At 52.8% G+C, this 26845-nt stretch overlaps 1 protein-coding gene across 17 annotated transcripts in view; it reads left to right on the top strand.

Annotated features, from left to right (window-relative positions):
• The first annotated feature begins 18448 nt into the window (after positions 1 to 18448).
• The window catches only part of SCRIB (scribble planar cell polarity protein), a 140789-nt gene continuing 132392 nt past the window's right edge, over positions 18449 to 26845 (top strand). For 9 of the 17 annotated variants that reach the window (XM_040432468.1, XM_040432469.1, XM_040432472.1 and 6 more), the window contains exon 1: positions 18450 to 18772. In XM_040432468.1, the coding sequence (XP_040288402.1) occupies positions 18614 to 18772 (159 nt within the window). In that variant the 5' untranslated portion in view covers positions 18450 to 18613. Of the gene's footprint in view, positions 18773 to 26845 lie in introns of all 17 variants that reach the window. The other 8 variants (XM_040432462.1, XM_040432464.1, XM_040432473.1 and 5 more) reach the window with 3 other exon arrangements.

Here is a 26845-nt window from a genome sequence, read left to right on the forward strand (position 1 = left end):
ATTACCCTGGATGTAAGAGGTATGAGGCGCTGTATTACCCTGGATGTAAGAGGTATGGGGCGCTGTATTACCCTGGATGTAAGAGGTATGGGGCACTGTATTACTCTGGATGTAAGAGGTATGAGGCGCTGTATTACCCTGGATGTAAGAGGTATGGGGCGCTGTATTACCCTGGATGTAAGAGGTATGGGGCGCTGTATTACCTTGTATGTAAGAGGTATGAGGCGCTGTATTACCCTGGATGTAAGAGGTATGAGGCGCTGTATTACCCTGGATGTAAGAGGTATGGGGCGCTGTATTGCCCTGGATGTAAGAGGTATAGGGCGCTGTATTACCCTGGATGTAAGAGGTATAAGGCGCTGTATTACCCTGGATGTAAGAGGTATGAGGCGCTGTATTACCCTGGATGTAAGAGGTATGGGGCGCTGTATTACCCTGGATGTAAGAGGTATGGGGCGCTGTATTACCCTGGATGTAAGAGGTATGGGGCGCTGTATTACCCTGGATGTAAGAGGTATGGGGCGCTGTATTACCCTGGATGTAAGAGGTATGGGGCGCTGTATTATCCTGGATGTAAGAGGTATGTGCGCTGTATTACCCTGGATGTAAGAGGTATGTGCGCTGTATTACCCTGGATGTAAGAGGTATGAGGCGCTGTATTACCCTGTAAGTAAGAGGTATGGGGTGCTGTATTACCCTGGATGTAAGAGGTATGGGTCGCTGTATTACCCTGGATGTAAGAGGTATGGGGCGCTGTATTACCCTGGATGTAAGAGGTATGGGGCGCTGTATTACCCTGGATGTAAGAGGTATGGGGCGCTGTATTATCCTGGATGTAAGAGGTATGGGGCGCTGTATTACCCTGGATGTAAGAGGTATGGGGCGCTGTATTACCCTGGATGTAAGAGGTATGAGACGCTGTATTACCCTGTATGGAAGAGGTATGGGGTGCTGTATTACCCTGGATGTAAGAGGTATGTGCGCTGTATTACCCTGGATGTAAGAGGTATGGGGCACTGTATTACCCTGTATGTAAGAGGTATGGGGCGCTGTATTACCCTGGATGTAAGAGGTACGAGGCGCTGTATTACCCTGGATGTAAGAGCTATGAGGCGCTGTATTACCCTGGATTTAAGAGGTATGGGGCGCTGTATTACCCTGGATGTAAGAGCTATGAGGCGCTGTATTACCCTGGATGTAAGAGGTAAGGTGGCGCTGTATTACCCTGGATGTAAGAGATATGAGGCGCTGTATTACCCTGGATGTAAGAGGTATGGGGCGCTGTATTACCCTGGATGTAAGAGGTATGGGGCGCTGTATTACCCTGGATGTAAGAGGTACGGGGCGCTGTATTACCCTGGATGTAAGAGCTATGAGGCGCTGTATTACCCTGGATTTAAGAGGTATGGGGCGCTGTATTACCCTGGATGTAAGAGCTATGAGGCGCTGTATTACCCTGGATGTAAGAGGTATGGGGCGCTGTATTACCCTGGATGTAAGAGGTATGGGGCACTGTATTACCCTGGATGTAAGAGGTATGTGCGCTGTATTACCCTGTATGTAAGAGGTATGGGGCACTGTATTACCCTGGATGTAAGAGGTATGGGGCGCTGTATTACCCTGGATGTAAGAGGTACGGGGCGCTATATTACCCTGGATGTAAGAGCTATGAGGCGCTGTATTACCCTGGATGTAAGAGGTATGGGGCGCTGTATTACCCTGTATGTAAGAGGTATGGGGCGCTGTATTACCCTTGATGTAAGAGGTACGAGGCGCCTTATTACCCTGGATTTAAGAGGTATGGGGCGCTGTATTACCCTGGATGTAAGAGGTATGGGGCGCTGTATTACCCTGTATGTAAGAGGTATGGGGCACTGTATTACCCTTGATGTAAGAGGTACGAGGCGCCGTATTACCCTGGATTTAAGAGGTATGGGGCGCTGTATTACCCTGGATGTAAGAGGTATGGGGCGCTGTATTACCCTGGATGTAAGAGGTATGGGGCACTGTATTACTCTGGATGTAAGAGGTATGAGGCGCTGTATTACCCTGGATGTAAGAGGTATGGGGCGCTGTATTACCCTGGATGTAAGAGGTATGGGGCGCTGTATTACCTTGTATGTAAGAGGTATGAGGCGCTGTATTACCCTGGATGTAAGAGGTATGAGGCGCTGTATTGCCCTGGATGTAAGAGGTATAGGGCGCTGTATTACCCTGGATGTAAGAGGTATAAGGCGCTGTATTACCCTGGATGTAAGAGGTATGAGGCGCTGTATTACCCTGGATGTAAGAGGTATGGGGCGCTGTATTACCCTGGATGTAAGAGGTATGGGGCGCTGTATTACCCTGGATGTAAGAGGTATGGGGCGCTGTATTACCCTGGATGTAAGAGGTATGGGGCGCTGTATTACCCTGGATGTAAGAGGTATGGGGCGCTGTATTATCCTGGATGTAAGAGGTATGTGCGCTGTATTACCCTGGATGTAAGAGGTATGTGCGCTGTATTACCCTGGATGTAAGAGGTATGAGGCGCTGTATTACCCTGTAAGTAAGAGGTATGGGGTGCTGTATTACCCTGGATGTAAGAGGTATGGGTCGCTGTATTACCCTGGATGTAAGAGGTATGGGGCGCTGTATTACCCTGGATGTAAGAGGTATGGGGCGCTGTATTACCCTGGATGTAAGAGGTATGGGGCGCTGTATTATCCTGGATGTAAGAGGTATGGGGCGCTGTATTACCCTGGATGTAAGAGGTATGGGGTGCTGTATTACCCTGGATGTAAGAGGTATGAGACGCTGTATTACCCTGTATGGAAGAGGTATGGGGTGCTGTATTACCCTGGATGTAAGAGGTATGTGCGCTGTATTACCCTGGATGTAAGAGGTATGGGGCACTGTATTACCCTGTATGTAAGAGGTATGGGGCGCTGTATTACCCTGGATGTAAGAGGTACGGGGTGCTGTATTACCCTGGATGTAAGAGCTATGAGGCGCTGTATTACCCTGGATTTAAGAGGTATGGGGCGCTGTATTACCCTGGATGTAAGAGGTATGGGGCGCTGTATTACCTTGTATGTAAGAGGTATGAGGCGCTGTATTACCCTGGATGTAAGAGGTATGAGGCGCTGTATTACCCTGGATGTAAGAGGTATGGGGCGCTGTATTGCCCTGGATCTAAGAGGTATAGGGCGCTGTATTACCCTGGATGTAAGAGGTATAAGGCGCTGTATTACCCTGGATGTAAGAGGTATGAGGCGCTGTATTACCCTGGATGTAAGAGGTATGGGGCGCTGTATTACCCTGGATGTAAGAGGTATGGGGCGCTGTATTACCCTGGATGTAAGAGGTATGGGGCGCTGTATTACCCTGGATGTAAGAGGTATGGGGCGCTGTATTACCCTGGATGTAAGAGGTATGGGGCGCTGTATTATCCTGGATGTAAGAGGTATGTGCGCTGTATTACCCTGGATGTAAGAGGTATGTGCGCTGTATTACCCTGGATGTAAGAGGTATGAGGCGCTGTATTACCCTGTAAGTAAGAGGTATGGGGTGCTGTATTACCCTGGATGTAAGAGGTATGGGTCGCTGTATTACCCTGGATGTAAGAGGTATGGGGCGCTGTATTACCCTGGATGTAAGAGGTATGGGGCGCTGTATTACCCTGGATGTAAGAGGTATGGGGCGCTGTATTATCCTGGATGTAAGAGGTATGGGGCGCTGTATTACCCTGGATGTAAGAGGTATGGGGCGCTGTATTACCCTGGATGTAAGAGGTATGAGACGCTGTATTACCCTGTATGGAAGAGGTATGGGGTGCTGTATTACCCTGGATGTAAGAGGTATGTGCGCTGTATTACCCTGGATGTAAGAGGTATGGGGCACTGTATTACCCTGTATGTAAGAGGTATGGGGCGCTGTATTACCCTGGATGTAAGAGGTACGGGGTGCTGTATTACCCTGGATGTAAGAGCTATGAGGCGCTGTATTACCCTGGATTTAAGAGGTATGGGGCGCTGTATTACCCTGGATGTAAGAGCTATGAGGCGCTGTATTACCCTGGATGTAAGAGGTATGGGGCGCTGTATTACCCTGGATGTAAGAGGTATGAGGCGCTGTATTACCCTGGATGTAAGAGGTATGGGGCGCTGTATTACCCTGGATGTAAGAGGTATGGGGCGCTGTATTACTCTGGATGTAAGAGGTATGGGGCGCTGTATTACCGTGGATGTAAGAGGTACGGGGCGCTATATTACCCTGGATGTAAGAGGAATGGGGCGCTGTATTACCCTGTATAGAAGAGGTATGTGGCGCTGTATTACCCTGTATGTAAGAGGTATGAGGCGCTGTATTACTCTGTATGTAAGAGGTATGGGGCGCTGTATTACCCTGGATGTAAGAGGTATGAGGCGCTGTATTACCCTGGATGTAAGAGGTATGGGGCGCTGTATTACCCTGGATGTAAGAGGTATGGGGCGCTGTATTACCCTAGATGTAAGAGGTATGGGGCGATGTATTACCCTGGATGTAAGAGGTATGGGGCGCTGTATTACTCTGTATGTAAGAGGTATGGGGCGCTGTATTACCCTGGATGTAAGAGGTATGAGGCGCTGTATTACCCTGGATGTAAGAGGTATGGGGCGCTGTATTACCCTGGATGTAAGAGGTATGAGGCGCTGTATTACCCTGGATGTAAGAGGTATGGGGCGCTGTATTACCCTGGATGTAAGAGGTATGGGGCGCTGTATTACCCTGGATGTAAGAGGTATGGGGCGCTGTATTACCCTGGATGTAAGAGGTATGGGGCGCTGTATTACCCTGGATGTAAGAGGTACGGGGCGCTGTATAAGCCTGGATGTAAGAGGTATGGGGCGCTGTATTACCCTGGATGTAAGAGGTATGAGGCGCTGTATTACCCTGGATGTAAGAGGTATGGGGCGCTGTATTACCCTGGATGTAAGAGGTATGGGGCACTGTATTACTCTGGATGTAAGAGGTATGAGGCGCTGTATTACCCTGGATGTAAGAGGTATGGGGCGCTGTATTACCCTGGATGTAAGAGGTATGGGGCGCTGTATTACCTTGTATGTAAGAGGTATGAGGCGCTGTATTACCCTGGATGTAAGAGGTATGAGGCGCTGTATTACCCTGGATGTAAGAGGTATGGGGCGCTGTATTGCCCTGGATGTAAGAGGTATAGGGCGCTGTATTACCCTGGATGTAAGAGGTATAAGGCGCTGTATTACCCTGGATGTAAGAGATATGAGGAGCTGTATTACCCTGGATGTAAGAGGTATGGGGCGCTGTATTACCCTGGATGTAAGAGGTATGGGGCGCTGTATTACCCTGGATGTAAGAGGTATGGGGCGCTGTATTACCCTGGATGTAAGAGGTATGGGGCGCTGTATTACCCTGGATGTAAGAGGTATGGGGCGCTGTATTATCCTGGATGTAAGAGGTATGTGCGCTGTATTACCCTGGATGTAAGAGGTATGTGCGCTGTATTACCCTGGATGTAAGAGGTATGAGGCGCTGTATTACCCTGTAAGTAAGAGGTATGGGGTGCTGTATTACCCTGGATGTAAGAGGTATGGGTCGCTGTATTACCCTGGATGTAAGAGCTATGGGGCGCTGTATTACCCTGGATATAAGAGGTATGGGGCGCTGTATTATCCTGGATGTAAGAGGTATGGGTCGCTGTATTACCCTGGATGTAAGAGGTATGGGGCGCTGTATTACCCTGGATGTAAGAGGTATGAGGCGCTGTATTACCCTGTAAGTAAGAGGTATGGGGTGCTGTATTACCCTGGATGTAAGAGGTATGGGGCGCTGTATTATCCTGGATGTAAGAGGTATGGGGCGCTGTATTACCCTGGATGTAAGAGGTATGGGGCGCTGTATTACCCTGGATGTAAGAGGTATGAGACGCTGTATTACCCTGTATGGAAGAGGTATGGGGTGCTGTATTACCCTGGATGTAAGAGGTATGTGCGCTGTATTACCCTGGATGTAAGAGGTATGGGGCACTGTATTACCCTGTATGTAAGAGGTATGGGGCGCTGTATTACCCTGGATGTAAGAGGTACGGGGCGCTGTATTACCCTGGATGTAAGAGCTATGAGGCTCTGTATTACCCTGGATTTAAGAGGTATGGGGCGCTGTATTACCCTGGATGTAAGAGCTATGAGGCGCTGTATTACCCTGGATGTAAGAGGTATGGGGCGCTTTATTACCCTGGATGTAAGAGGTATGAGGCGCTGTATTACCCTGGATGTAAGAGGTATGGGGCGCTGTATTACCCTGGATGTAAGAGGTATGGGCGCTGTATTACCCTGGATGTAAGAGGTATGGGGCGCTGTATTACCCTGGATGTAAGAGGTACGGGGCGCTGTATTACCCTGGATGTAAGAGCTATGCGGCGCTGTATTACCCTGGATTTAAGAGGTATGGGGCGCTGTATTACCCTGGATGTAAGAGCTATGAGGCGCTGTATTACCCTGGATGTAAGAGGTATGGGGCGCTGTATTACCCTGGATGTAAGAGGTATGGGGCACTGTATTACCCTGGATGTAAGAGGTATGTGCGCTGTATTACCCTGTATGTAAGAGGTATGGGGCGCTGTATTACTCTGGATGTAAGAGGTATGGGGCACTGTATTACCCTGGATGTAAGAGGTATGGGGCGCTGTATTACCCTGGATGTAAGAGGTACGGGGCGCTGTATTACCCTGGATGTAAGAGCTATGAGGCGCTGTATTACCCTGGATTTAAGAGGTATGGGGCGCTGTATTACCCTGGATGTAAGAGCTATGAGGCGCTGTATTACCCTGGATGTAAGAGGTATGGGGCGCTGTATTACCCTGGATGTAAGAGGTATGGGGCGCTGTATTACCCTGTATGTAAGAGGTATGGGGCGCTGTATTACCCTGGATGTAAGAGGTATGGGGCGCTGTATTACTCTGGATGTAAGAGGTATGGGGCGCTGTATTACCGTGGATGTACGAGGTACGGGGCGCTATATTACCCTGGATGTAAGAGGAATGGGGCGCTGTATTACCCTGTATAGAAGAGGTATGTGGCGCTGTATTACCCTGTATGTAAGAGGTATGAGGCGCTGTATTACCCTGGATGTAAGAGGTATGTGTGCTGTATTACCCTGGATGTAAGAGGTATGAGGCGCTGTATTACCCTGTATGTAAGAGGTATGGGGCGCTGTATTACTCTGTATGTAAGAGGTATGGGGCGCTGTATTACCCTGGATGTAAGAGGTATGAGGCGCTGTATTACCCTGGATGTAAGAGGTATGGGGCGATGTATTACCCTGGATGTAAGAGGTATGGGGCGCTGTATTACCCTGGATGTAAGAGGTATGGGGCGCTGTATTGCCCTGGATGTAAGAGGTATAGGGCGCTGTATTACCCTGGATGTAAGAGGTATAAGGCGCTGTATTACCCTGGATGTAAGAGGTATGAGGCGCTGTATTACCCTGGATGTAAGAGGTATGGGGCGCTGTATTACCCTGGATGTAAGAGGTATGGGGCGCTGTATTACCCTGGATGTAAGAGGTATGGGGCGCTGTATTACCCTGGATGTAAGAGGTATGGGGCGCTGTATTACCCTGGATGTAAGAGGTATGGGGCGCTGTATTATCCTGGATGTAAGAGGTATGTGCGCTGTATTACCCTGGATGTAAGAGGTATGTGCGCTGTATTACCCTGGATGTAAGAGGTATGAGGCGCTGTATTACCCTGTAAGTAAGAGGTATGGGGTGCTGTATTACCCTGGATGTAAGAGGTATGGGTCGCTGTATTACCCTGGATGGAAGAGGTACGGGGCGCTGTATTACCCTGGATGGAAGAGGTACGGGGCGCTGTATTACCCTGGATGGAAGAGGTACGGGGCGCTGTATTACCCTGGATGGAAGAGGTACGGGGCGCTGTATTACCCTGGATGGAGGGGTTACTAGTACAGTGCTATCTGCATATTGTAAAAAGTAATCTGCTAAATACTATCTATTTGTGTCAGAAGTTGTGCTTTTTTAGTTTTTAGAATAATGATATAACCATTTTATTTGATACTTTTGTGCTGATTCTTTTTCCCCCTTCTATATTAACCCCTTAAGGACATAGCCATTTTTCACCTTAAAGGGTTTCTACCGCCTCATTTGGACCTAATTAGCTCTCAGACTCTCGCGATCCGCTGGTGTCCGCTCTACCTAACCGTGCTCTTCTCAGACCTGTGTGTGGATCCGATTCACTAAAAAACAAACTTTTATTGCTATGCTAATGAGCCTCTAGGTGCTATGGGGGCGTCTTTTCAGCACCTAGAGGCTCGGTCCACTCACATTGTATGCCGCCCCGCTCGTCCGTTAAGCCCGCCCATCTCCTCTGGAATGCCATCCTCCATCTGAGCCAGTGGACGAATTCTCGCGCCTGCGCCGTGCGCGTCTGTATTCGGCGCAGGCGCAGTGGAGATGTCTGTGCAGGGAGCGGTCAGACATTCACTGCGCCTGCGCCGAATACAGACGCGCACGGCGCAGGCGCGAGAATTCGTCCACTGGCTCAGATGGAGGATGGCATTCCAGAGGAGATGGGCGGGCTGGAGGGACGAGCGGGGCGGCATACAATGTGAGTGGACCGAGCCTCTAGGTGCTGAAAAGACGCCCCCATAGCACCTAGAGGCTCATTAGCATAGCAATAAAAGTTCGTTTTTTAGTGAAACGGATCCACACACAGGTCTGAGAAGAGCGCGGTTAGGTAGAGCGGACACCAGCGGATCGCAAGCGTCTGAGAGCTAATTAGGTCCAAATGAGGCGGTAGAAACCCCTTAAGGACCAGGCCATTTTTTGCAAATCTGACCAGTGTCACTTTATGTGTGAATAACTTTAAAACGCTTTGACTTATCCAGGCCGTTCTGAGATTGTTTTTTCGTCACATATTGTACTTCATGACACTGGTAAAATGGAGTAAAAAAAAATCATTTTTATTTATAAAAAAAAATTCCAAATTTACAAAAAGTTTTGAAAAATTTGCTAATTTCCAAATTTCTATTTCTCTACTTCTATAATACATAGTAATACCTACAAAAATAGTTATTACTTTACATTCCCCATATGTCTACTTCCTGTTTGGATCATTTTGGGAATGAAATTTATTTTTTGGGGACGTTACAAGGCAAATCTTGAAATTTTTCTGAAAATTTCTAAAACCCAATTTTTAAGGGCCAGTTCAGGTCTGAAGTCACTTTGCGAGGCTTACATAATAGAAACCACCCAAAAATGACCCCATTTTACAAACTACACCCCTCCAGGTATTCAAAACTGATTTTACAAACTTTGTTAACCCTTTAGGTGCTCCACAAGAAAAAATGGAAAATAGAGATAACATTTCACTTTTCTGGCAGATTTTCTATTTGAATCCATTTTCAGTTACAAAGCAAGGGTTAACAGCCAAACCAACCTCAGTATTTATGGCTCTGATTCTGTAGTTTACAGAAACACCCCATATGTGGTCGTAAACCGCTGTACGGGCACACATCAGGGCGCAGAAGGAAAGGAACGCCATACGGTTTTTGGAAGGCAGATTTTGCTGGACTGTTTTTTTTTTACACCATGTCCCATTTGAAGCCCCCTTGATGCACCCCTAGAGTAGAAACTCCAAAAAAAGTGACCCCATTTTGGAAACTGCGGGATTTTGGAAACTACAGTTTGTTGGTACTAGTTTAGGGTACATATTATTTTCGGTTGCTCTATATTACACTTTTTGTGAGGCAAGGTAACAAGAAATAGCTGTTTTGGCACCGATTTTTTTTTTTGCTATTTACGACATTCATCTGACAGGTTAGATCATGTGGTATTTTTATAGAGCAGGTTGTCACGGACGCAGCGATACCTAATATGTATACTTTTTTTGGTTGTTTGTTTCAGTTTTATATAACAAAGCATTTAAAAAAATAAATTATTCTTTAGTGTCTCCACTTTCTGAAAGCCATAGTTTTATAAATTTTTTGGGCGACCGTCTTGTGTAGGGGCTCATTATTTTCGGGATGAGATGACGGTTTGATTGGCTTTATTTTGGGGTGCCTATGACTTTTTCGCTTGCTATTACACTTTTTGTGATATAAGGTGACAAAAAATGGCGTGCTCTGTCATCATGTAGTGGGCGTGCTCTGTCATCATGTAGTGGGCGTGCTCTGTCATCATGTAGTGGGCGTGCTCTGTCATCATGTAGTGGGCGTGCTCTGTCACCATGTAGTGGGCGTGCTCTGTCATCATGTAGTGGGCGTGCTCTGTCATCATGTAGTGGGCGTGCTCTGTCATCATGTAGTGGGCGTGCTCTGTCACCATGTAGTGGGCGTGCTCTGTCATCATGTAGTGGGCGTGCTCTGTCATCATGTAGTGGGCGTGCTCTGTCATCATGTAGTGGGCGTGCTCTGTCACCATGTAGTGGGCGTGCTCTGTCATCATGTAGTGGGCGTGCTCTGTCATCATGTAGTGGGCGTGCTCTGTCACCATGTAGTGGGCGTGCTCTGTGACCATGTAGTGGGCGTGCTCTGTGACCATGTACTGGGCGTGCTCTGTGACCATGTACTGGGCGTGCTCTGTCATCATGTAGTGGGCGTGCTCTGTGATCATGTATTGGGCGTGCTTTGTGACCATGTAGTGGGCGTGCTCTGTCATCATGTAGTGGGCGTGCTCTGTCATCATGTAGTGGGCGTGCTCTGTCATCATGTAGTAGGCGTGCTCTGTCATCATGTAGTGGGCGTGCTCTGTCATCATGTAGTGGGCGTGCTCTGTCATCATGTAGTGGGCGTGCTCTGTGACCATGTAGTGGGCGTGCTCTGTGACCATGTAGTGGGCGTGCTCTGTGACCATGTAGTGGGCGTGCTCTGTCATCATGTAGTAGGCGTGCTCTGTGATCATGTAGTGGGCGTGCTCTGTGACCATGTAGTGGGCGTGCTCTGTCACCATGTAGTGGGCGTGCTCTGTGACCATGTAGTGGGCGTGCTCTGTGACCATGTAGTGGGCGTGCTCTGTGACCATGTAGTGGGCGTGCTCTGTGACCATGTAGTGGGCGTGCTCTGTGACCATGTAGTGGGCGTGCTCTGTGACCATGTAGTGGGCGTGCTCTGTGATCATGTAGTGGGCGTGCTCTGTCACCATGTAGTGGGCGTGCTCTGTGACCATGTAGTGGGCGTGCTCTGTCATCATGTAGTGGGCGTGCTCTGTCACCATGTAGTGGGCGTGCTCTGTCATCATGTAGTGGGCGTGCTCTGTGATCATGTAGTGGGCGTGCTCTGTCACCATGTAGTGGGCGTGCTCTGTGACCATGTAGTGGGCGTGCTCTGTCATCATGTAGTGGGCGTGCTCTGTCACCATGTAGTGGGCGTGCTCTGTGACCATGTAGTGGGCGTGCTCTGTGACCATGTAGTGGGCGTGCTCTGTGACCATGTAGTGGGCGTGCTCTGTGACCATGTAGTGGGCGTGCTCTGTCACCATGTAGTGGGCGTGCTCTGTGACCATGTAGTGGGCGTGCTCTGTGACCATGTAGTGGGCGTGCTCTGTGACCATGTAGTGGGCGTGCTCTGTGACCATGTAGTGGGCGTGCTCTGTGACCATGTAGTGGGCGTGCTCTGTCACCATGTAGTGGGCGTGCTCTGTGACCATGTAGTGGGCGTGCTCTGTCATCATGTAGTGGGCGTGCTCTGTGACCATGTAGTGGGCGTGCTCTGTCACCATGTAGTGGGCGTGCTCTGTCACCATGTAGTGGGCGTGCTCTGTGATCATGTAGTGGGCGTGCTCTGTGACCATGTAGTGGGCGTGCTCTGTCACCATGTAGTGGGCGTGCTCTGTCATCATGTAGTGGGCGTGCTCTGTCATCATGTAGTGGGCGTGCTCTGTGATCATGTAGTGGGCGTGCTCTGTGACCATGTAGTGGGCGTGCTCTGTCATCATGTAGTGGGCGTGCTCTGTGATCATGTAGTGGGCGTGCTCTGTGACCATGTAGTGGGCGTGCTCTGTGATCATGTAGTGGGCGTGCTCTGTGACCATGTAGTGGGCGTGCTCTGTGATCATGTAGTGGGCGTGCTCTGTCATCATGTAGTGGGCGTGCTCTGTCACCATGTAGTGGGCGTGCTCTGTCACCATGTAGTAGGCGTGCTCTGTGACCATGTAGTGGGCGTGCTCTGTCATCATGTAGTGGGCGTGCTCTGTCACCATGTAGTGGGCGTGCTCTGTGACCATGTAGTGGGCGTGCTCTGTCATCATGTAGTGGGCGTGCTCTGTGACCATGTAGTGGGCGTGCTCTGTGACTATGTAGTGGGCGTGCTCTGTCACCATGTAGTGGGCGTGCTCTGTGACCATGTAGTGGGCGTGCTCTGTGACCATGTAGTGGGCGTGCTCTGTGACCATGTAGTGGGCGTGCTCTGTGACCATGTAGTGGGCGTGCTCTGTGACCATGTAGTGGGCGTGCTCTGTCATCATGTAGTGGGCGTGCTCTGTCATCATGTAGTGGGCGTGCTCTGTCATCATGTAGTGGGCGTGCTCTGTGACCATGTAGTGGGCGTGCTCTGTGACCATGTAGTGGGCGTGCTCTGTCACCATGTAGTGGGCGTGCTCTGTGATCATGTAGTGGGCGTGCTCTGTGACCATGTAGTGGGCGTGCTCTGTCACCATGTAGTGGGCGTGCTCTGTCATCATGTAGTGGGCGTGCTCTGTCATCATGTAGTGGTCGTGCTCTGTGACCATGTAGTGGGCGTGCTCTGTCACCATGTAGTGGGCGTGCTCTGTGACCATGTAGTGGGCGTGCTCTGTGACCATGTAGTGGGCGTGCTCTGTCATCATGTAGTGGTCGTGCTCTGTCATCATGTAGTAGGCGTGCTCTGTGACCATGTAGTGGGCGTTCTCTGTGACCATGTAGTGGGCGTGCTCTGTCATCATGTAGTGGGCGTGCTCTGTGACCATGTAGTGGGCGTGCTCTGTGACCATGTAGTGGGCGTTCTCTGTGACCATGTAGTGGGCGTGCTCTGTGACCATGTAGTGGGCGTGCTCTGTCACCATGTAGTGGGCGTGCTCTGTCATCATGTAGTGGGCGTGCTCTGTGACCATGTAGTGGGCGTGCTCTGTCATCATGTAGTGGGCGTGCTCTGTCATCATGTAGTAGGCGTGCTCTGTCATCATGTAGTAGGCGTGCTCTGTGATCATGTAGTGGGCGTGCTCTGTGACCATGTAGTGGGCGTGCTCTGTGACCATGTAGTGGGCGTGCTCTGTCACCATGTAGTGGGCGTGCTCTGTCATCATGTAGTGGGCGTGCTCTGTCACCATGTAGTGGGCGTGCTCTGTCATCATGTAGAGGGCGTGCTCTGTCACCATGTAGTGGGCGTGCTCTGTCATCATGTAGAGGGCGTGCTCTGTCACCATGTAGTGGGCGTGCTCTGTCATCATGTAGTGGGCGTGCTCTGTGACCATGTAGTGGGCGTGCTCTGTCATCATGTAGAGGGCGTGCTCTGTGACCATGTAGTGGGCGTGCTCTGTCACCATGTAGTGGGCGTGCTCTGTGACCATATAGTGGGCGTGCTCTGTGACCATGTAGTGGGCGTGCTCTGTGACCATGTAGTGGGCGTGCTCTGTGACCATGTAGTAGGCGTGCTCTGTCATCATGTAGAGGGCGTGCTCTGTCACCATGTAGTGGGCGTGCTCTGTGACCATGTAGTGGGCGTGCTCTGTCACCATGTAGTGGGCGTGCTCTGTCATCATGTAGTGGGCGTGCTCTGTGACCATGTAGTGGGCGTGCTCTGTCATCATGTAGTGGGCGTGCTCTGTGACCATATAGTGGGCGTGCTCTGTGACCATGTAGTGGGCGTGCTCTGTGACCATGTAGTGGTCGTGCTCTGTGACCATGTAGTAGGCGTGCTCTGTGACCATGTAGTGGGCGTGCTCTGTGACCATGTAGTGGGCGTGCTCTGTCACCATGTAGTGGGCGTGCTCTGTGACCATGTAGTGGGCGTGCTCTGTGACCATGTAGTGGGCGTTCTCTGTGACCATGTAGTGGGCGTTCTCTGTGACCATGTAGTGGGCGTGCTCTGTGACCATGTAGTGGGCGTGCTCTGTGATCATGTAGTGGGCGTGCTCTGTGACCATGTAGTGGGCGTGCTCTGTCATCATGTAGTGGGCGTGCTCTGTCATCATGTAGTGGGCGTGCTCGGTGACCATGTAGTGGGCGTGCTCTGTGACCATGTAGTGGGCGTGCTCTGTGACCATGTAGTGGGCGTGCTCTGTCATCATGTAGTGGGCGTGCTCTGTGACCATGTAGTGGGCGTGCTCTGTCATCATGTAGTGGGCGTGCTCTGTGACCATGTAGTGGGCGTTCTCTGTGACCATGTAGTGGGCGTGCTCTGTCATCATGTAGTGGGCGTGCTCTGTGACCATGTAGTGGGCGTTCTCTGTGACCATGTAGTGGGCGTGCTCTGTCATCATGTAGTGGGCGTGCTCTGTGACCATGTAGTGGGCGTGCTCTGTGATCATGTATTGGGCGTGCTTTGTGACCATGTAGTGGGCGTGCTCTGTCATCATGTAGTGGGCGTGCTCTGTCATCATGTAGTGGGCGTGCTCTGTCATCATGTAGTAGGCGTGCTCTGTCATCATGTAGTGGGCGTGCTCTGTCATCATGTAGTGGGCGTGCTCTGTCATCATGTAGTGGGCGTGCTCTGTGACCATGTAGTGGGCGTGCTCTGTGACCATGTAGTGGGCGTGCTCTGTGACCATGTAGTGGGCGTGCTCTGTCATCATGTAGTAGGCGTGCTCTGTGATCATGTAGTGGGCGTGCTCTGTGACCATGTAGTGGGCGTGCTCTGTCACCATGTAGTGGGCGTGCTCTGTGACCATGTAGTGGGCGTGCTCTGTGACCATGTAGTGGGCGTGCTCTGTGACCATGTAGTGGGCGTGCTCTGTGACCATGTAGTGGGCGTGCTCTGTGACCATGTAGTGGGCGTGCTCTGTGACCATGTAGTGGGCGTGCTCTGTGATCATGTAGTGGGCGTGCTCTGTCACCATGTAGTGGGCGTGCTCTGTGACCATGTAGTGGGCGTGCTCTGTCATCATGTAGTGGGCGTGCTCTGTCACCATGTAGTGGGCGTGCTCTGTCATCATGTAGTGGGCGTGCTCTGTGATCATGTAGTGGGCGTGCTCTGTCACCATGTAGTGGGCGTGTTCTGTGACCATGTAGTGGGCGTGCTCTGTCATCATGTAGTGGGCGTGCTCTGTCACCATGTAGTGGGCGTGCTCTGTGACCATGTAGTGGGCGTGCTCTGTGACCATGTAGTGGTCGTGCTCTGTGACCATGTAGTGGGCGTGCTCTGTGACCATGTAGTGGGCGTGCTCTGTCACCATGTAGTGGGCGTGCTCTGTGACCATGTAGTGGGCGTGCTCTGTGACCATGTAGTGGGCGTGCTCTGTGACCATGTAGTGGGCGTGCTCTGTGACCATGTAGTGGGCGTGCTCTGTGACCATGTAGTGGGCGTGCTCTGTCACCATGTAGTGGGCGTGCTCTGTGACCATGTAGTGGGCGTGCTCTGTCATCATGTAGTGGGCGTGCTCTGTGACCATGTAGTGGGCGTGCTCTGTCACCATGTAGTGGGCGTGCTCTGTCACCATGTAGTGGGCGTGCTCTGTGATCATGTAGTGGGCGTGCTCTGTGACCATGTAGTGGGCGTGCTCTGTCACCATGTAGTGGGCGTGCTCTGTCATCATGTAGTGGGCGTGCTCTGTCATCATGTAGTGGGCGTGCTCTGTGATCATGTAGTGGGCGTGCTCTGTGACCATGTAGTGGGCGTGCTCTGTCATCATGTAGTGGGCGTGCTCTGTGATCATGTAGTGGGCGTGCTCTGTGACCATGTAGTGGGCGTGCTCTGTGATCATGTAGTGGGCGTGCTCTGTGACCATGTAGTGGGCGTGCTCTGTGATCATGTAGTGGGCGTGCTCTGTCATCATGTAGTGGGCGTGCTCTGTCACCATGTAGTGGGCGTGCTCTGTCACCATGTAGTGGGCGTGCTCTGTGACCATGTAGTGGGCGTGCTCTGTCATCATGTAGTGGGCGTGCTCTGTCACCATGTAGTGGGCGTGCTCTGTGACCATGTAGTGGGCGTGCTCTGTCATCATGTAGTGGGCGTGCTCTGTGACCATGTAGTGGGCGTGCTCTGTGACCATGTAGTGGGCGTGCTCTGTCACCATGTAGTGGGCGTGCTCTGTGACCATGTAGTGGGCGTGCTCTGTGACCATGTAGTGGGCGTGCTCTGTGACCATGTAGTGGGCGTGCTCTGTGACCATGTAGTGGGCGTGCTCTGTGACCATGTAGTGGGCGTGCTCTGTCATCATGTAGTGGGCGTGCTCTGTCATCATGTAGTGGGCGTGCTCTGTCATCATGTAGTGGGCGTGCTCTGTGACCATGTAGTGGGCGTGCTCTGTGACCATGTAGTGGGCGTGCTCTGTCACCATGTAGTGGGCGTGCTCTGTGATCATGTAGTGGGCGTGCTCTGTGACCATGTAGTGGGCGTGCTCTGTCACCATGTAGTGGGCGTGCTCTGTCATCATGTAGTGGGCGTGCTCTGTCATCATGTAGTGGTCGTGCTCTGTGACCATGTAGTGGGCGTGCTCTGTCACCATGTAGTGGGCGTGCTCTGTGACCATGTAGTGGGCGTGCTCTGTGACCATGTAGTGGGCGTGCTCTGTCATCATGTAGTGGTCGTGCTCTGTCATCATGTAGTAGGCGTGCTCTGTGACCATGTAGTGGGCGTTCTCTGTGACCATGTAGTGGGCGTGCTCTGTCATCATGTAGTGGGCGTGCTCTGTGACCATGTAGTGGGCGTGCTCTGTGACCATGTAGTGGGCGTGCTCTGTGACCATGTAGTGGGCGTTCTCTGTGACCATGTAGTGGGCGTGCTCTGTGACCATGTAGTGGGCGTGCTCTGTCACCATGTAGTAGGCGTGCTCTGTCATCATGTAGTGGGCGTGCTCTGTGACCATGTAGTGGGCGTGCTCTGTCATCATGTAGTGGGCGTGCTCTGTCATCATGTAGTAGGCGTGCTCTGTCATCATGTAGTGGGCGTGCTCTGTCATCATGTAGTGGGCGTGCTCTGTCATCATGTAGTGGGCGTGCTCTGTCATCATGTAGTGGGCGTGCTCTGTGACCATGTAGTGGGCGTGCTCTGTGACCATGTAGTGGGCATGCTCTGTCATCATGTAGTAGGCGTGCTCTGTGACCATGTAGTGGGCGTGCTCTGTCACCATGTAGTGGGCGTGCTCTGTGACCATGTAGTGGGCGTGCTCTGTCATCATGTAGTGGGCGTGCTCTGTGACCATGTAGTGGGCGTGCTCTGTCATCATGTAGTGGGCGTGCTCTGTGACCATGTAGTGGGCGTGCTCTGTGACCATGTAGTGGTCGTGCTCTGTGACCATGTAGTGGGCGTGCTCTGTCATCATGTAGTGGGCGTGCTCTGTGACCATGTAGTGGGCGTGCTCTGTGATCATGTAGTGGGCGTGCTCTGTGACCATGTAGTGGGCGTGCTCTGTGACCATGTAGTGGGCGTGCTCTGTGACCATGTAGTGGGCGTGCTCTGTCACCATGTAGTGGGCGTGCTCTGTCATCATGTAGTGGGCGTGCTCTGTGACCATGTAGTGGGCGTGCTCTGTGACCATGTAGTGGGCGTGCTCTGTGACCATGTAGTGGGCGTGCTCTGTCATCATGTAGTGGGCGTGCTCTGTGACCATGTAGTGGGCGTGCTCTGTGACCATGTAGTGGGCGTGCTCTGTGACCATGTAGTGGGCGTGCCCTCCCTGGATCCTGTGCGTTGACTGCATATTATTGGAAACCCAGAGAAGCGATTCTGGTTCTACCGATTCAGCGCGGAGCGGCGTCCTGTGGGCGAGGGGAAGACGCTTTTCCAATTTGTCCATAAAAATGTTGGCTGTCCGTGATTTTGGGACAAGTTGTCCAGAAAATAGAAAAATTCTGGTTGGCAACCCTGCTTGTAGTGGAGTTTCCCTTTAAGAGCCTCTGAGGGGGCGGGGCCTGATCCTGGGGGTAGTGTGAGGCATGCCGGGACATGTAGTCTATAAAGGAGGCGGACTAAACAACTGCGGAACAGATAAAAGAACCCTTCCTCCCAGCATGCACTGGGGAATGGCCGCGGGGGTTACCGGGAAATATAGTTTCAACTTGTAAGAATTCCGATAAGACTTCCTATTTGTACTGCACTGCGCTAGGCGTGCTGGGAGATGTAGTCCTGCAGCGGTCAAGTCAACTTTTCCTGGGAGGAAACGTGACTACAGCTCCCGGCGTTCCTTGTGCGGCAGTCCTGAGGCATGCCGGGAGGTGTAGTCCCGGGCGCGTGCACTCCGCTGTGACCTCCTAGAATAGTGACTTCAACTCCCGGCGTGCACTGAGCGGGAGTCCAGCGGCATGACGGGAATTGTTGTTCTCCGCGGTGTACAGCCAGGCAGTGACTACAGCTCCCGGCAGGCTTGGCGGCGGGCCGCGTCCCTTAGCTGTGTGTGGTGACCCGCGAGCTGGGATCTCGGGTGTAATCAGCGGGCCGTGACCCGGGGGGGCGACCGGGTGGGCACCATGCTGAAGTGCATCCCGCTGTGGCGCTGTAACCGGCATGTGGAGTCCGTGGATAAGCGGCACTGCTCCCTGCACGCAGTGCCCGACGAGGTCTACCGCTACAGCCGCAGCCTGGAGGAGCTGCTCCTGGACTCCAACCAGCTGCGGGAGCTGCCGAAGGTGAGGGGCCCCGGGGAGGAGGAGGCGTGAGGGGCCCCGGGGGGCGAGACGAGGGAGAGGGGGCAAGAGGAGGAGGAGGAGGGGGGAGAGAAGAGAGGGCAGAGGGGGCAAGAGCGAGGAGGGCAGAGGGGGCAAGAGGAGGAGGAGGAGGGGGGAGAGCAGAGAGGGCAGGAGGAGGAGGGGGCAAGAGGAGGAGGGCAGAGGGGGCAAGAGGAGGAGGAGGAGGGAGAGTAGAGAGGGCAAGAGGGAGGAGGGCAGAGGGGGCAAGCGGAGGAGGAGGAGGGCAGAGGGGGCAAGCGGAGGAGTAGGAGGGCAGAGGGGGCAAGAGGAGGGCAGAGGGGGCAAGAGGAGGAGGGCAGAGGGGGCAAGAGGAGGAGTAGGAGGGCAGAGGGGGCAAGAGGAGGAGGAGGAGGGCAGAGGGGGCAAGAGGAGGAGGGCAGAGGGGGCAAGAGGAGGAGGGCAGAGGGGGCAAGAGGAGGAGGGCAGAGGGGGCAAGAGGAGGAGGGCAGAGGGGGCAAGAGGAGGGCAGAGGGGGGAGAGAAGAGAGGGCAAGAGCAGTAGGAGGGCAGAGGGGGCAAGAGGAGGAGGGCAGAGGGGGCAAGAGGAGGGGGGCAAGAGGAGGAGGGCAGAGGGGGCAAGTGGAGGAGGAGGAGGGGGGAGAGCAGAGGGGGCAAGAGGAGGAGTAGGAGGGCAGAGGGGGCAAGAGGAGGAGTAGGGGGGCAAGAGGAGGAGGAGGAGGGCAGAGGGGGCAAGAGTAGGAGGGCAGAGGGGGCAAGAGGAGGAGGGCAGAGGGGGCAAGAGGAGGAGGGCAGAGGGGGCAAGTGGAGGAGGAGGAGGGGGGAGAGCAGAGGGGGCAAGAGGAGGAGTAGGAGGGCAGAGGGGGCAAGAGGAGGAGTAGGGGGGCAAGAGGAGGAGTAGGAGGGCAGAGGGGGCAAGAGTAGGAGGGCAGAGGGGGCAAGAGTAGGAGGGCAGAGGGGGCAAGAGTAGGAGGGCAGAGGGGGCAAGAGTAGGAGGGCAGAGGGGGCAAGAGTAGGAGGGCAGAGGGGGCAAGAGTAGGAGGGCAGAGGGGGCAAGAGTAGGAGGGCAGAGGGGGCAAGAGGAGGGCAAGAGTAGGAGGGCAGAGGGGGCAAGAGTAGGAGGGCAGAGGGGGCAAGAGTAGGAGGGCAGAGGGGGCAAGAGGAGGAGTAGGGGGGCAAGAGGAGGAGGAGGGCAGCCAAGGTTGGCAGAGAGGAGAGGGCTGGTGTTGCTGGGGTCAGTGACTGGCACAGTGGCTTAAGGCTAAAGTTGTTTGCTGCTTCTGACTGGCACCTGAGAGCTGGCTCCGATGGCAGAGGACTGGTATTTGGGACTGTCAGCTCTTGTGCCTCCTGGCTGTCTACGTGACTAGTGATTTCTGTGTAATCTGGTATGTGCTGCCGGGCATTGTGCGGGCATTCTGTGCCCAGTGATATACAGTTCTGGGCAGGCAGTACAGACCCTGGTGCCCGCCGCGTGTTGCACTCTTTGTGGCTGGTGCTGCCCTTGTATTGCAGTGATTAATGTGCCGTGAAGACGCTCCTACCCCTTCTCTGGTTGGACAGACCCGGCCACGGCTGCCGCCATCATCACTACAAATACCATCTCCAGAAGAACCACCTCTATCACCATCACTAAAAAATAAATAAAAAATCATCCTCCCTAACACTGAAGCTGAAATTAATTGCTGCTGCTGCCTGGTACCACAACACTGCTGCCCTGTGCCCCCTGAGAGGGTCCGTCCTGTCCACTACACAACACTGCTGCCCTGTGCCCCCTGAGAGGGTCCGTCCTGCCCACTACACAACACTGCTGCCCTGTGCCCCCTGAGAGGGTCCGTCCTGCCCACTACACAACACTGCTGCCCTGTGCCCCCTGAGAGGGTCCGTCCTGTCCACTACACAACACTGGTGCCCTGTGCCCCCTGAGAGGGTCCGTCCTGCCCACTACACAACACTGCTGCCCTGTGCCCCCTGAGAGGGTCCGTCCTGCCCACTACACAACACTGCTGCCCTGTGCCCCCTGAGAGGGTCCGTCCTGCCCACTACACAACACTGCTGCCCTGTGCCTCCTGAGATCGTCCGTCCTGTCCACTACACAACACTGCTGCCCTGTGCCCCCGGAGACTGTCCGTCCTGTCCACTACACAACACTGCTGCCCTGTGCCCCCTGAGAGGGTCCGTCCTGCCCACTACACAACACTGCTGCCCTGTGCCCCCTGAGAGGGTCCGTCCTGCCCACTACACAACACTGCTGCCCTGTGCCTCCTGAGAGGGTCCGTCCTGCCCACTACACAACACTGGTGCCCTGTGCCCCCTGAGAGGGTCCGTCCTGCCCACTACACAACACTGCTGCCCTGTGCCCCCTGAGAGGGTCCGTCCTGCCCACTACACAACACTGCTGCCCTGTGCCACCAGACGGGGTCTGTTCTGCTGGTGCTGCTGCCCTGTGCCTCCTGAGAGGGTCCGTCCTGCCCACTACACAACACTGCTGCCCTGTGCCCCCTGAGAGGGTCCGTCCTGTCCACTACACAACACTGCTGCCCTGTGCCCCCTGAGAGGGTCCGTCCTGTCCACTACACAACACTGCTGCCCTGTGCCCCCTGAGAGGGTCCGTCCTGCCCACTACACAACACTGCTGCCCTGTGCCCCCTGAGAGGGTCCATCCTGCCCACTACACAACACTGCTGCCCTGTGCCCCCTGAGAGGGTCCGTCCTGCCCACTACACAACACTGCTGCCCTGTGCCCCCTGAGAGGGTCCGTCCTGTCCACTACACAACACTGCTGCCCTGTGCCTCCTGAGAGGGTCCGTCCTGCCCACTACACAACACTGGTGCCCTGTGCCCCCGGAGAGGGTCCGTCCTGCCCACTACACAACACTGCTGCCCTGTGCCCCCAGACGGGGTCTGTTCTGCTGGTGCTGCTGCCCTGTGTGGGCTCAGGGTGTCGCTTTACTTTGAGGGTGTTGATGGGTGAGTAGCCTTCTTTCCACCTTGTGCCCATCCGGCTGGTGACTCGCCGTGCGGAGGATGACTTTGCCCCGTACAATAACAGATGGGTGAGTCTTATGGTCTGAACTTGTTCTCCGGTGCCCTGTGTGAGGTGTGTCCGGGCATCGGGGGTTGGCTCACCTGGGTGGTGGAGTAGATGTAGTGTCGCTCCCGTCAGATATTTGGCACAGGTCCTGGCGACGTCTCACAGGCGGCCTTTGTTCTCCCAGTTTCAGTTTTTGGTTAACCCTTCAGTGTCCCATCTGTGGCCCGGTGCCCTGCGGTTCATGTGCCCACTCATCTGTGATGTGCTGCAGAATATGGTATTGCGCCCTCGTCCTCAAGTACCAGTTCTCACTGCTGGCTCCACGTCGAAGGAAATGGCGAACGCAGAAGTGAAGCGCCAGACGGCGACATGTCTCGCGCCATGTGGACAGAAGCGAATGTGCCATCATCCTCGGGCGCCCGCTCTGCCGCCGTCCTGCAACCTTGTATCAGTTGTTGATTGGGAACGTAGCGATTTTGTCCCGGAACTGGCAGCGCGATTGATACTTTGCGTCATCAGTGAAGTCGGCGCCAAAGTCGATGACTATCTGTAGTAAATCCCCTCCACCTGTCTCTGCCATGGAGGGCAGTGCGGAGACCACCAGGCAGCAGGGGCTGCACTAAAGTCTACTCCTTCCGATGGCCGGGGGTCGCCAGCCTTCTCTTCTGTGCCCCTCGGCAATGTCTGAATAATCCGTGGAGGCTTTGTGGTCTTGGACGTCTGCACTGATGGTGCTGAACATCGGTCCGTGCTGCAATAAAGGCAACTCCATCGGCATAATGATCATTCAGAGTCCTGCAGCCTTCTCCTCTGCGCCCTTCAGCCGGTGGAGTGTCCGTCCAGGGAGCACTAAATCCTGCTCCATCTGTGTATTGGCCGGGTCTCTGCGCCCTTCAGCCGGGTGTCATCAGTGGGACTTGGATTGCAGAGAGAAAGTTGTTCATAGAGCACAATAAAGTCTGCTCCATCTGTACATGACTGCTCCATAGGAGGGAGCGGGACCCCTGACACCCCCAGAGCACCCCATGATCCAGCCTGCCCCCAAACCTGACCCCAGGACAGGAGAAGACAGTCTATTGCCTCCTGTTATCAGCCATTTCAGGGGAGAGGATGACTGTAGGACAGGAGAATACAGTCTATTGCCCCCTGTTATCAGCCATTTCAGGGGAGAGGATGACTGTAGGACAGGAGAATACAATCTATTGCCCCCTGTTATCAGCCATTTCAGGGGAGAGGATGACTGTAGGACAGGAGAATACAGTCTATTGCCCCCTGTTATCAGCCATTTCAGGGGAGAGGATGACTGTAGGACAGGAGAATACAGTCTATTGCTCCCTGTTATCAGCCCTTTCAGGGGAGAGGATGACTGTAGGACAGGAGAATACAGTCTATTGCTCCCTGTTATCAGCCATTTCAGGGGAGAGGATGACTGTAGGACAGGAGAATACAATCTATTGCCCCCTGTTATCAGCCATTTCAGGGGAGAGGATGACTGTAGGACAGGAGAATACAGTCTATTGCCCCCTGTTATCAGCCATTTCAGGGAGAGGATGACTGTAGGACAGGAGAATACAGTCTATTGCTCCCTGTTATCAGCCATTTCAGGGGAGAGGATGACTGTAGGACAGGAGAATACAGTCTATTGCCCCCTGTTATCAGCCATTTCAGGGGAGAGGATGACTGTAGGACAGGAGAATACAGTCTATTGCTCCCTGTTATCAGCCATTTCAGGAAAGAGGATGACTGTAGGACAGGAGAATACAGTCTATTGCCCCCTGTTATCAGCCATTTCAGGGGAGAGGATGACTGTAGGACAGGAGAATACAGTCTATTGCCCCCTGTTATCAGCCATTTCAGGGGAGAGGATGACTGTAGGACAGGAGAATACAATCTATTGCCCCCTGTTATCAGCCATTTCAGGGGAGAGGATGACTGTAGGACAGGAGAATACAGTCTATTGCTCCCTGTTATCAGCCATTTCAGGGGAGAGGATGACTGTAGGACAGGAGAATACAATCTATTGCCCCCTGTTATCAGCCATTTTAGGGGAGAGGATGACTGTAGGACAGGAGAATACAGTTTATTGCCCCCTGTTATCAGACATTTCAGGGGAGAGGATGACTGTAGGACAGAAGAATACAGTCTATTGCCCCCTGTTATCAGCCATTTCAGGGGAGAGGATGACTGTAGGACAGGAGAATACAGTCTATTGCTCCCTGTTATCAGCCATTTCAGGGGAGATGATGACTGTAGGACAGGAGAATACAGTATATTGCCCCCTGTTATCAGACATTTCAGGGGAGAGGATGACTGTAGGACAGGAGAATACAATCTATTGCCCCCTGTTATCAGCCATTTTAGGGGAGAGGATGACTGTAGGACAGGAGAATACAGTTTATTGCCCCCTGTTATCAGCCATTTCAGGGGAGAGGATGACTGTAGGACAGGAGAATACAATCTATTGCTCCCTGTTATCAGCCATTTCAGGGGAGAGGATGACTGTAGGACAGGAGAATACAGTCTATTGCCCCCTGTTATCAGCCATTTCAGGGGAGAGGATGACTGTAGGACAGGAGAATACAGTCTATTGCTCCCTGTTATCAGCCATTTCAGGGGAGATGATGACTGTAGGACAGGAGAATACAGTCTATTGCCCCCTGTTATCAGCCATTTCAGGGGAGAGGATGACTGTAGGACAGGAGAATACAGTCTATTGCTCCCTGTTATCAGCCATTTCAGGGGAGATGATGACTGTAGGACAGGAGAATACAGTCTATTGCCCCCTGTTATCAGCCATTTCAGGGGAGAGGATGACTGTAGGACAGGAGAATACAGTCTATTGCCGCCTGTTATCAGCCATTTCAGGGGAGAGGATGACTGTAGGACAGGAGAATACAATCTATTGCCCCCTGTTATCAGCCATTTTAGGGGAGAGGATGACTGTAGGACAGGAGAATACAGTATATTGCCCCCTGTTATCAGACATTTCAGGGGAGAGGATGACTGTAGGACAGGAGAATACAGTCTATTGCCCCCTGTTATCAGCCATTTCAGGGGAGAGGATGACTGTAGGACAGGAGAATACAGTCTATTGCCCCCTGTTATCAGACATTTCAGGGGAGAGGATGACTGTAGGACAGGAGAATACAGTCTATTGCCCCCTGTTATCAGCCATTTCAGGGGAGAGGATGACTGTAGGACAGGAGAATACAGTCTATTGCCGCCTGTTATCAGCCATTTCAGGGGAGAGGATGACTGTAGGACAGGAGAATACAATCTATTGCCCCCTGTTATCAGCCATTTTAGGGGAGAGGATGACTGTAGGACAGGAGAATACAGTTTATTGCCCCCTGTTATCAGACATTTCAGGGGAGAGGATGACTGTAGGACAGAAGAATACAGTCTATTGCCCCCTGTTATCAGCCATTTCAGGGGAGAGGATGACTGTAGGACAGGAGAATACAGTCTATTGCTCCCTGTTATCAGCCATTTCAGGGGAGAGGATGACTGTAGGACAGGAGAATACAGTCTATTGCCCCCTGTTATCAGCCATTTCAGGGGAGAGGATGACTGTAGGACAGGAGAATACAGTCTATTGCCTCCTGTTATCAGCCATTTCAGGGGAGAGGATGACTGTAGGACAGGAGAATACAGTCTATTGCCCCCTGTTATCAGCCATTTCAGGGGAGAGGATGACTGTAGGACAGGAGAATACAGTATATTGCCCCCTGTTATCAGACATTTCAGGGGAGAGGATGACTGTAGGACAGGAGAATACAATCTATTGCCCCTTGTTATCAGCCATTTCAGGGGAGAGGATGACTGTAGGACAGGAGAATACAGTATATTGCCCCCTGTTATCAGACATTTCAGGGGAGAGGATGACTGTAGGACAGGAGAATACAATCTATTGCCCCCTGTTATCGGCCATTTCAGGGGAGAGGATGACTGTAGGACAGGAGAATACAGTATATTGCCCCCTGTTATCAGACATTTCAGGGGAGAGGATGACTGTAGGACAGGAGAATACAATCTATTGCCCCCTGTTATCAGCCATTTCAGGGGAGAGGATGACTGTAGGACAGGAGAATACAGTCTATTGCCCCCTGTTATCAGCCATTTCAGGGGGGAGGATGACTGTAGGACAGGAGAATACAGTCTATTGCCCCCTGTTATCAGCCATTTCAGGGGAGAGGATGACTGTAGGACAGGAGAATACAATCTATTGCCGCCTGTTATCAGCCATCCGCTCCTGTTATGATGTTGGTATGTGTTGTAGCGTTCCGATCCTCCAGTAACTCCTCCTGGCAGTGTAGTGATTATTTCTTCTGATTTAATGGAGATCACATTGGTTGTCACCCAGCTTTCCCAGAATCCGACCACTGTCCGGGGCGGTCACATGACGACCCCCGGTCACGTTCTCCCGCAGTTCTATGATCATTTTGCTGTGATCGTTATTTCCTCTGTTCTTCTTTTGTTTTTGACATTGGGTGAATCTTTACACTTTAGTCGCCTTTGCTCCGTTTTGTAGCTGTGGGTGTGGTCATACCCGACGCGTGACAGCGGCGGCAGCGCTTCCGCGGCTGGGGTTTGGTTTTGGCTGTGATTCCAGTGAAAGGGAAGGAAATGTCCGGATTTGTGGAATGAGGAAGAGGCCATTGTGCATTCTTGGAATTCACCTCGTGCCTCCTCCATCTCCATCCCTGCTTACAGGCCGCTCCACCTGTCTCCGCTGGGCTCTGCTACTGTCTCATGCCAAAGTTTAGGCGCCCCTGTCTGGTTATGCATCCTGTGGAGCATTGGAATGGTGGTTGCAGAAGTGTCGGCGCCCCAGTCACAGACCTCTTCCTTTACTGCTTGTAGTAGAGGCTGCCTGCAGAGTACAGACTATGGCTTTATCTGCGTCTTCTGTGTCTGTGCTCATGAGATCTGGGATGATGGGAGTGATAGTTCAGTGAGTGAGATGTGGGTTTACATGGTGGTGGTCACCTGCTCTGGTAGCCGCGTGTGGTGGGGATCGAG

Source organism: Bufo bufo, chromosome 5 (assembly GCF_905171765.1).
Source record: "Bufo bufo chromosome 5, aBufBuf1.1, whole genome shotgun sequence".
NCBI lineage: Eukaryota > Metazoa > Chordata > Amphibia > Anura > Bufonidae > Bufo > Bufo bufo.